Here is a 10,788-nt window from a genome sequence, read left to right as displayed (position 1 = left end):
AGTCAAGATGCGTCGGGCCGCCCAAATAGCCACAAAATGCTCACAAGAGACTGACCTGGCCATTGTTTGCCGAAACCTCCATCCTTAAGACGTGGCTAAAAATAGGGCAGTCAAAACGGAAAGGTTTAATGGGATCGAAATGCCGACTATTAATAGGGGGGGGGGGAAAGAAAGAAGTTGAGCAGGAAGAGGATTAAAAAAAAAGCAGGAAAAAAAAATGTATACTGGCGTAAAAAAAAAAAATAGCCGCTGCTAAAAAGCAGAGAATTGAAGAAGTAGCTTGGGGTGCCGCAGTTTCCGCTTGGGTTTTCATTATCGGCAAGGATTTTAGTTCGATCTAAGAGCTTCTTTTGCTGGGATCCAACCACGGGCTCCGGGCTTTAATTACGTTCCTTTTCCTGGTTCCCTTTGGCTGTCCCAGGAGCAGGCTGGCCCTCTTTGCCGTTCATGAAAAACCTCCAGAGCTAGGAGCAGAGGCTGGGCCAGTGCAGTGGTTATTGAAGGACTAAAAGGGGTGGGAGCCTTGGTGCTCACTGAGCTGGGTTGTTTTGGCTGATGATGTTCCCTAGTTGGGTCATGAAATGTCTTCAAGGAAATCACCAAGCTGAGAGAGCATTAAGGATCCCAAAGACCACCTCCTCCAATCAACAGACCCCACTCCCTTCTAGCACTGATGATCTTACCTAGTTGGGTCATGAAATGTCTGCAAGAAAACCACCCAGCTCGGAGAGCACCAAGGACCCCACAGTCCTCCTCCTCCTCTTCTTCCTCCTCCCCACCTCCTTCCCTTTCTCCTCCTCCACTCAACAGACCCCACTCCCTTCTAGCACTGATGATCTTACCTAGTTGGGTCATGAAACGTCTGCAAGAAAACCACCCAGCTCTGAGAGCACCAAGGACCTCACAGTCTCCTCCTCCTCCTCCTCACACCCCATTCCTTTCTAGCACTGATCATGTTCCCTAGTTGGGCCATGAAATGTCTGCAAGAAAATAACCAAGCTCGGAGCTACTGTGCATAAACACTCACGAGCACGGACGATGTCACCTAGTTGGGTCATGAAACGTCCGCCAAGAAAACAGCCCAGCTCTGAGCTACTGTATATAAACAGGGAGCAAGTCACACTCGCTAGCCCTGAGGTTGTTACCTAGTTGGGTCATGAAACGTCTTGAAGAAAAGAACCAAGCTCGGAGAGCACCAAAGACCCCTCATTTCAACCCTGAGCTACAGATATTCTTTTAAGACTTAAGAGGGTTGGCTAAAAAGGCCGATCAGATTATTTGATATTTGCATCCAGATTCACCCTCTCGTGCCCCATCGCACAAAGGTCGAGAAGGAAGTCTTCACCCAAATTCAAAGCAGACGTAATCTTAATAAGATCTCTGCAGTGTTCTTCCTTGGAAAGTTACAGGTGATCCTTGAGTTATAGCCACAGTTTGAAGTGACAGCTGCATTGAAAAGAGTGACTTGGAGGACATTTACAACCACCGTAACATCCTCCTGGTCGTGGACCAAACTGAACTAATTTAACTCCTTCCAATTCTAATTTCAACTCGTTCTCCAGCCGTTTGGAGCCTCTGCCTCCTCCAATTCTCCTTCGCAGAAAACCGCTCAGGCTGGGATTTATTAGCCTGGAACCAAATTGGGAAAAAAAGGGGCACCGTTTTGCCCTGGCAAAATTTTAATTACCAGCATCGTTAAAAAGAGAGAGAGCGCAAACAAAAGCTTTCCGCCTCCTTGCTGAAATTAGAAAAAGATAATGGAGGGCACATGCCAGCCATAATTTTGATAGATCTCTTCCTGGACACATAAAGGCAAACCCGGTGAGGGAGACAATGTCCTTGTTTAATGACTGCAGCAAAAAGCGCCCAGTGCATTACCAGGGAGATGGGGGAAAGATGGGAAGAGATAAGTCCTCAACTTACGACCGTTGAGGCCGGAATTTCCACTGCTAAGCGAGACAGCTGCTAAGGGACCTTTGCCCCGTTTCACGATCTTCCTGGCCACGACTGTTAAGCGAATCCCTGCAGTTATTAAGTGAATGACCCGGTCGTTAAACGAATCCGGCTTCCCCGACTTTGCTTGTCAGAAGGTCGCAAAAGGACATGGCAACCGTCGTCAATCGGAACTGGCAAGCGTCCGAATTTTGACGTGACCGTGAGGATGCTGCAATGGTCATTAAGGACCAGAAGACCTTCAAGATCCCTCCCAGCTCTATTCTATTCAACTATTCAAGTGTGGGAAAACGGCTGTTAAGTCACTTTTTTTTTCATTCCAGTTGTAACTTCGGTCTCCAAATGAAAGGTCAAGTGAGTCAAGGACTCCGCGTACACAGAAAGGAGAAGGAAAACTAATTTATGATGGTTCACATGGACTAGAAACACGTCCCAAGATTTTGACCCTGGTGGATTCTGCAGAGAATCCCTTTTGCCTTGAAGGACTTAAATTACTTTTTGTAAGAACGACTACCTCGCCCTCTCTAAACCGCCAATCTGAACGGTGGTTACAAAAGTCGCCCCCCCCCCCAGTCTTTCCAAGAAGTGCAAAATGGAAGACGTGAGCAGATTTAATTTATATATTCCCAGCCTTCGCGTGAGAGGCTATTCTCAAGTCTCAAATTGATCCATCTGTTTCTCGGAGAGGAAAAAAATAATAATAATGTCACATTTGAATTCCATCTCTAGGAACAAGTTGCCTACACAGCGCTGGGTTTTTTTTTCCCCCTCCCAACATTATTTCCCCTCTGCAAACATCCACCACATGGTGTTTCCAGCCTGTTGGGTGATGTCAGATTGAAAAGTCCGGGGTTAGCAGACTGCAATGGAGGGCTGAACCCTCAGTTCTACTTTGCATTAGAGCAAAGAGCAACGAAGATGGTCAGGGGACTGGAGGCTAAAGCATATAAGGAACGGTTGCTGGAATTGGGTCTGTCTAGTTTAAGGAAGAGAAGGACGAGGGGGGACATGATAGCAGTCTTCCAGTATCTCAGGGGCTGCCCCAAAGAAGAGGGAGTCAAGCTATTCTCCAAGGCGCCTGAAGGCAGGACGAGAAGCAACGGGTGGAAACTCATCAAGGAGAGAAGCAACCTAGAACTAAGGAGAAACTTCCTGGCAGTTAGAACAATTAACCAGTGGAACAACCTGCCTCCAGAAGCGGTGAATGCTCCAACACTGGAAGTTTTCAAGAGACTGGACAGCCGTTTGTCTGAAATGGTAGAGGGTTTCCTGCCTGAGCAGGGGGTTGGACTAGATGACCTCCAGGGTCCCTTCCAACTTTATTATCATCTCAAAGAGGCAGAAAATGGGCAAGAAGAAGGCTGGATGTACACTCAATTTCATAACATGGCGTTCCCTCCCAGTTTCAACGGAGAAGCTATACAGATCGTCCTCGGCCTACGCTTAAAACTGACCGTTCCAAAGTTACGACGGCACCGACAAAGTGATTTATGACTGTTTTTCACACTTAGGACAACTGCAGCTTCCCTGGGGGGTCACCTCATCAAACTCCAGGACTCGTATTTATGACGGTGGCAGCGTCCCCGGGTGTGTGTGTCACGCGATCAAAATTCGGAGGCTTGGCAACTGACTCGTATGTATGACGGTCACGGAGTCCCCGGGGGTCACGCGATCCTCTTTTTGTGACCTTCCGCTGAGCAAAGTCAACGGGGAGGGGAGGGAAAGCTGGATTCCTTTAACCAGCGTGTCGCTAACTTAACAACTGCAGCGATGGGCTTCACAGCGTGTGCAAGGGAGGTCGTAAAAGGGGAGGGGGAACCACACTTAGCAGCTGTCTCACCGAGCGGCAGCGATTTGGGGCTCAGTTGCAGGTCGTTAAGCCGAGGACTCCCCGTGCCGCAACTGGCACCCCCACCCTCAAATACACCCCTTCGTCTTGGGTTTATTTGCAAAACGCCGAACACCCCACGGGGTGCCTTTGAGCCAGGGTGCAAGGCCAGGATACGGGTTTTCAGCTTTTTATTATTCTCTTTTTAAGAACCCCTGAGGAGAGAGAGAGAGAAGAGAGAGAGAGAGAAAAAGAGAGATTTGGCAGTATACTATAACACAGGAACGGCCGATCCGTTGTTGGGCACAGAGGAGGCCCACGAAAGCAGGAGCTGAAGGGCAGGCCGGCATAAATAAGCTGAGGGTTTTCCGCCAAAAGTTTTTAGGAAGGTTTAAAAACAGCCCCTTGCGGGAACGCAAGAAAGCTGGTCCTGCAGCACCACAAGCAGCAGCAGCAGCAGCAGCGTCGTTCGAACGGGCGTCTGTGTGAAAGTCACTGCTGTTGTCGTCACGACTCTCGTCCCTCCCTGGCAGATGGTTCCATCTTCGGCTTTTGCTTGTTGAGCAAGGAGCATCCCCTACGCTAGCTGCAAATTCCCGGGGGAGACTTTTGCTCTCCTTGGAGATGCCGGTTGCTCAAGCCAAACTCAGTGGGATCCGGTGGGGTGAAGAATGCCAGAAGCCCATCCTCCACTTCCCTCCTCTCCTCCTCCTCCTCCTCCTTCCAACCCAGATTCGTGCAAAGGGTTCCTTTCTCCCATCTCCCTCTCGGTTCACACGAGCCCCAAACCCCGAAGGTTCTGCCCAAAGTTTCTGCAGACTCCGATCGATCGGCGATGGCTTTGTACGGGGCCCGTTTGTCCATCGGCGGATGCTAATCGCTTTTTTTGGGGGGGGAAACCTTGGTTTTCAGACCGAGAAATGGGGAGAGGGGCACTGCTTGAGGAAGTTGGCGAGGAGGGGGGAGGAGAAAGCCAGGTGGGCCAAGGTGGGTCTTGTTAGGCTGCCAGTTGGCTGTCTTCCGAGTCGCCACGGACAGGCCGCCTTAGCCGGATTTCTTGATCCTGCTGGAGAGAAGAGGAAACGGGGAACTTTATTTGATTGGGCTTCGAAGCGTCCACAGTAGGCAAAAGGAAACAGGCGAAAGGAAGAAGAGGAAGAGGAATAATAAGAGGAAAGGACTACTATGGTGGTTTGGCCTGCTCGATCTACCTTCAAACCCATCTCAAATCAAGCCACAGACTCCCACAGCCTGGGGGTGGGGGGCTGGAGGAGGTGGCAGTGGAACCCCAAAAGGTCCAGGGCTACCCTTACGGAATCCGTATATATTTCCGTCTCGCTGGTCAGGAAACTGACGTAGTCGTCCTTCTGGCTGTCAAAAACCTCCTCTTCGTATTCGGTCTGGTAGTCGGATTCGTCTGAACGGGAGAGAAGTCGGAAGAGGGCTCGTTTGAAGCCAGGGTCAAGGCGGGAAGGAGAACGCTTAAGCCGGCATCCTCAGGTGACTGGATCACCTGGAGCCACTCCAAAAGATCCCCGGACCCCTCCTTTCAAGCCCTGAGCTACGGAATATCCTCCTTTCTTGAGAACGGCCTGTCTCCCTCCCTCCGTTTGCTCACCGTCCACAAGGATGGCCTTCACCGGTTCAATTCGGGAGACGATTTCAGCCAAATCCGTGAAAGAGGTGGTGGGGCAGGTCACGTACTGAAAGGGGAGGAGAAAGAAAGAAAGAAAGAAAGAAAAAAAGGATGAACAAATGCTGGGTGTCTCAGTCACGGTCAGGCCCAAGAACCAACAAAGACCTGGGGAATTACACCAGACAACTTTCTTCACTGTCTTTTGCCCACAGACAGAATCTTGCCAGATTAAAGCAACAATCTGCGTTAACTACGGATATCCTTTCGTCTTTTCCTGCCCTCTGGGAACCAGCCCCTCCCTCTCTCCTGGGAATCCAGACGACAATCCACCACGGTGACCATCCTTCGCAAAAGGAGGGAAGAATGCTTAAGCTGTAGGATAGGGGGAAGGAGAAGACAATTCAGCTCGGCTACTCAGCGCTATCGACCGGAGCCACGAGGGGCTTGGATCAATGTGCCACAGTACCACAGCCAGCTCTGTCCCTTACTTTAATTGGATGCGTTTTCTCAACATTACAGCCAACGTCCAAAAAATGCGATGACTCAGGTTTGCAATGGCAAAGCTGTCCAGAGGAAGGGCAGGGATGGGGAAGATCTGCTTTTCAGTTTGCGTAGGACGCAACAAACAAGGAAAGAAGAAGGGAGATTCTCCTTCCAGGGTTCAAAGAAGACCGGGGAGGCGGGGGGGCTTGTTAGAGTTTGATGCTGCAATTCCCCACTGAAAGCATTTCCAGCTAGTTTGTTTTTTCTCCTCTGTTCAAAATTTGGCTTATCAATCTTCCCTTTCTTGGACAGATCATCCTGTCCTTTTTAAAAAAAAAATATTGAGAAGGGGGGGTGGGGGAAGCACACACTTCCAGGCAGAAATGGGTGTGGAATTCCCCCCCCCCGGGTTTCAGACTGCGTTGGGTGGCTGGCTGGGTTAAGCATTCTGAAAAGCTTGAAGCGTTCAGCAGAAAATTGCAGAACGGAAGGAAAATTCCTCTCCAAACAAGGCTAAGCTTGTGGCTACTCAAAGAGGGAGAGGGAGAGAGAGAGAAATAGAAATAGAAATAGAAATAGAAATAGATAGATAGATAGATAGATAGATAGATAGATAGATAGATAGATAGATAGATAGATAGATAGATAGGCAGATAGATGGATAGACGGATAGGAGATAGATAGATAGATAGATAGATAGATAGATAGATAGATAGATAGATAGATAGATAGATAGATAGAGTAAAAGAGAAAGACAGAAAGACAGAGAAAAAGTGAGACAGAGAAAGAGAGGAGACACAGAGAGACAAAAAAGAGAGAGAGAAAGTAAAAGAGAAAGAAAGAGAGAAAGAGAAAGAAGATTTGCAAAGAGAAAATTTGCAATTCTCTGTTTAGAATTCCTTTCCAAAATGCCCCACATTTGGTCGGGGGGAGCCCTGGTTGGAGAGCATCCTTGTCCAAAACTTAGCGGCTGCATTTTTTCTCCGGACCGAGAAAGCCTCAGTCTGCCACATCATCTTAGAATTAAAAAATGAGTTGTTGCCCCATCTGTCTCCCAAACTGGAACATCTGGAAAGGGGGCAGCTCTGCAGGCACTGCCCACTCGGCTCTTGAGTGAGCTGGCTGCTCTCCCCCCCCACCACACACACACACACACCAGGGCACACACTCACACAGGAGGGTTTAGACTGGCAGCCTTCCTGCCGGTCCTTCAGCATCTTCTCCAGGACCCCACTCCGGCACCAAACGTTAAAAACCGTCTTCCCGTGCTGGTAGCCGACTTCCTGAAGGAGGGGAAACAAAATATATGGCAGCCACAATCGACGCTTCTGAGGCTCGGCTTGTGTCAAAGCATGGCAGTTTTGAACCCGGGGCCGCTGAATTCTGAATTCTACCTCCCTCCCCAGCCACGGATCTTCCCTTCGCGGCTTCGTTCCTCCGGCTGTCCCTCCCCGCCCCACAACGCACACAGATTTCATCGAATTTCCCAAAGTCCAGCGTCCCGTAGCGATCGATAGGCGGACGGATATATTCGCAATAGTCGCTGTTCTTGACCATCTCCAACTGCCGGACGCAACAGACGTAGGCCAGCCGAGTCTGGATCTCGGCCATGTTCAGCACCTGAGAGAGAATGAGAGAGAGAAAGAATGAAAGAATGAGAGAGAGAGAGATGGAGAGAGAGAGAGAGAGAGAGAGAATGAGAGAGAGAGAGAGAGAATGAGAATGAGAGAATGAAAGAGAATGAGAATGAGAATGAAAGAGAGAATGAGAGAGAGAGAATGAGAGAGAGAGAATGTGAATGAGAATGAGAGAGAGAGAAAGAGAGAGGTATTTGCACCACCTCCCTTCGAAAGCCACTGCAGCCAGTCCTCGACTTACGACGGTTCGTTTAACAGCCTCCCCACCCTACCTTCACTTTCTCCACTAACGGGTTCCACCGCTTCCACAGCAGCCACCAGCCGGAAAGAGCGTCGCCGTAATTGGTGAGATCCGTCTCGTCTCGGCTGCCCACGTCGATGGCAATGACGATCTTGGCTCCCATGGAGCGTGCAACGTCCGCTGTGGGGAGAAAGCAGAAGAAGGGAATGGGAAGAGGGACCTCGGAGGTCTTCTAGTCCAACCCCCTGCTCAAGCAGGAGACCCTGTAACATCACAGACAGGTGGCCGTCCAGCCTCTTCTTGAAAACCTCCAGTGATGGAGCACCCACAACGTCTGGAGGCAACTGATTTAACTGTTCTCACTGTCAGAAAACTTCTCTTTAGTTCCAGGTTGCTTCTCTCCTTGATGAGTTTCCATCTGTTGCTTTTTGCCCTGCCTACTGGTCCTTTGGAGAAGAGGTTGACCCAAGATGAACCAGCTGGCTTTCATGCCTAATGTGGGACTAGAACTCACCGTCTCCTGGTGATTGGCCCAAAGTCACCCGGCCTGATTTCATGCCTGAGGCAGGACTAGAACTCACCATCTCCTGGTGATTGGCCCAAAGTCACCCAGGTGGCTTTCACGCTTAAGGCAGGACTAGAACTCACCGTCTCCTGGTGATAGGCCCAAAGTCACCCAGCTGGCTTTCATGCCTAAGGTAGAACTAGAATTCACCGTCTCCTGGTACTTGGCCCTAAATCATCCAGGCAGCTTTCATGATTAAGGTGGGACTAGAACTCACCGTCTCCTGGTGATTGTCCCAAAGTCACCCAGCCGGCTTTCATGCCAAAGGCAGGACTAGGACTCACCGTCTCCCATTTTTCCGCCCGGTGTCTTAATCATTAAACCAAACTGGCCCAAAATTAAATTCTCCTAGACCCAGATGTTTCAGACGAGACTCCGGGCCAGCCAGTGTTGCTCCAGAGAAAAGCCCCTTCCCCAAATTCTCTCAGCTTTCAGCCCTCGGAGGACAACTGAGGTAATTCGCGACAACTGAGGTAATTCGCGAGGCCTCCATGTTCCGGCTGTCCTTCCCCCACTTGAAACCCAGCCACGAAAAGGATTTTCTCTCCAGGAAGAAAAGGGCTCTTTGTAGGGAAGAAGTGACTCAACGTCCCTCAGGGAGGCGAGGGTGAGAAGACAGGGGAAGCAAAAGGAACTGGAAAGAAGCCCGGAGAAAACGGCTACGACAAAGGTGCCCATTTTAGCTGACGGAGGAAGAGAGATTTGCGCAGCTCGGCTTTCAAATCCGCTCTCCGCACAAAGCCAGGCCGTCTCAAAGGAAGCCCAATCGCGCTCGGCAGGTGCCAGCTGAGACTTCTCGCTTGTTCTTTCTCCTTTCAGTAGAGAAAGGATGAAGAGGGTGGACATCAAGGAGTGCCGGGAGACCCAACGGACAAAGCTGGATTCAAACCCCTTTCCAGCCGCGTGAAGGACTGGATGTCCTTGGATTCAGGACTCTCCTTGTCTATTTTGCAGAGGGGGGGGGGGGAGAGGGAGAATGCACAAGAAAACCCGCAAGGAGAGCTTCACAAACACTGCAGAAAGTTGGGGCAGAACACAGGAGAAGAGAGTTGGAAGGGACCTTGAAGGTCCTATAGTCCAACCCCTGCTCAAGCAGGAGACTCTATCCCAGAGGTCCTCAACCTTTTGGGCACGGTGGAGAGAGGATGGGGCTTGGCTTGTTTGTGCAGACCTGATTACCTGGGAGGATGTTTTTTTTATATATATATATAATTTTTCCCTCCAAACTCTCCCCCATACATATACCGTGATATTTATCAGATGTTAACATACATTCTTTTTACATTCTTGTATATAAGATACTTTTAATAAAATGAAATAAATACATACACATGACTTTTGATGTTGCTCGCCCATTTCCCCTTTCACTGTATCCACACTCCTTCTTCTCTACCTTCTTTCTCCCTTTCTTCTCTTTCTTCCCTACTTCCCTCTTCTTCCTCTCCTCTTCTCTTTCCTTCCCCACTTCTCCTCCAACCTTCCTACTTCCTTCCCCCCTCCTTTACTCTTTTCTCTCTCCTCTCCTTTCTTCCCTCTCATCCCTCTTCAGATACAATTCGGGGGTAATGTCCGAGCAACCCCTCTCTCCAAATTTCCCTATCTGTATTATATACAATAAGATTAATTTTCTCTTACATTAATACTTCTATTTATCTAACCTTCTCGGTATATACTTCTATAAATATTTATGCAACCTCCACTTATTCAATATTGTGTGGCCTGGGTCTCCCTCCTTACCTGCTCCTTCTTCTTCCATCTAAATTGATGTTAACTATCTTTTAACCGTATTCTCTTTTCAGCCTATCATAAAAAGTTCACCTGGCAGGTTGTTGATGTAACCACCATCCATTAGGAGATGACCGTCTTTGGGATCACAGAGAGGGGGCAAGTAACCAGAGAGAGACATACTGGCCCTGATGTAGCGCCACAGGCAACCTTTAGGAGAGAAGAACAGATCTGTGGTCACTTCCCAGCTACCCTCGTCCCCAACGTGGAGAAGACATGGAAATATAGACTTAATAATAATAATAATAATAATAATAATAATAATAATAATAATAATAATAATAATAATAATAATAATAATAATAATAATAATAGTTGGAAAGGACCTTGGAGGTCATCTAGTCCAGCCCCTTGCTCAGGCAGGAAACCCTGTACCATTTCAGACAAATGGCCCAGCATCTCCACCTGTCATAATTCATAAAGTGAGACATCCGCTAAGCGAGTTTTGTCCCCATTTTTAGGGCGAAGTGAAGCTGGCTTCTCGCATTTGACTTCACGGGGCCGTCATAAACACGAGTCAGTTGGCAAGCAATGTCGGCTGGCGACCCCCAGGGGGAGGGCCTTCTCTGTGGGTGCCCCCACCCTCTGGAACGAGCTACCCCCCGAGATCCGGACAATCCCGGATCTCCTAACCTTCCGCCGCGCCCTCAAGACATGGCT

General features: G+C 49.2%; 1 protein-coding gene across 1 annotated transcript in view; it reads right to left on the bottom strand.

The window, feature by feature from the left end:
- Positions 1-4,778: 4,778 nt before the first annotated feature.
- LOC107299363 (patatin-like phospholipase domain-containing protein 7) overlaps positions 4,779-10,788 on the bottom strand; it is a gene marked incomplete at its 5' end in the record, with an annotated part of 17,996 nt that continues 11,986 nt past the window's right edge. Inside the window, 7 exons of the mRNA XM_015828729.1 lie at positions 4,779-4,847; positions 5,095-5,198; positions 5,400-5,484; positions 7,073-7,183; positions 7,368-7,520; positions 7,810-7,958; positions 10,162-10,278. Of these exons, the coding sequence (XP_015684215.1) occupies positions 4,779-4,847; positions 5,095-5,198; positions 5,400-5,484; positions 7,073-7,183; positions 7,368-7,520; positions 7,810-7,958; positions 10,162-10,278 (788 nt within the window). The remainder of the gene's footprint in view (positions 4,848-5,094; positions 5,199-5,399; positions 5,485-7,072; positions 7,184-7,367; positions 7,521-7,809; positions 7,959-10,161; positions 10,279-10,788) is intronic.

The sequence above is a fragment of the Protobothrops mucrosquamatus genome, unplaced genomic scaffold, assembly GCF_001527695.2.
Source record: "Protobothrops mucrosquamatus isolate PMUCROS unplaced genomic scaffold, P.Mucros_1.0 scaffold4824, whole genome shotgun sequence".
NCBI classification, from domain to species: Eukaryota; Metazoa; Chordata; class Lepidosauria; order Squamata; family Viperidae; genus Protobothrops; species Protobothrops mucrosquamatus.
Note: the sequence above shows the minus strand (reverse complement) of the source record. Positions and strands in the feature narration are given on the sequence as shown.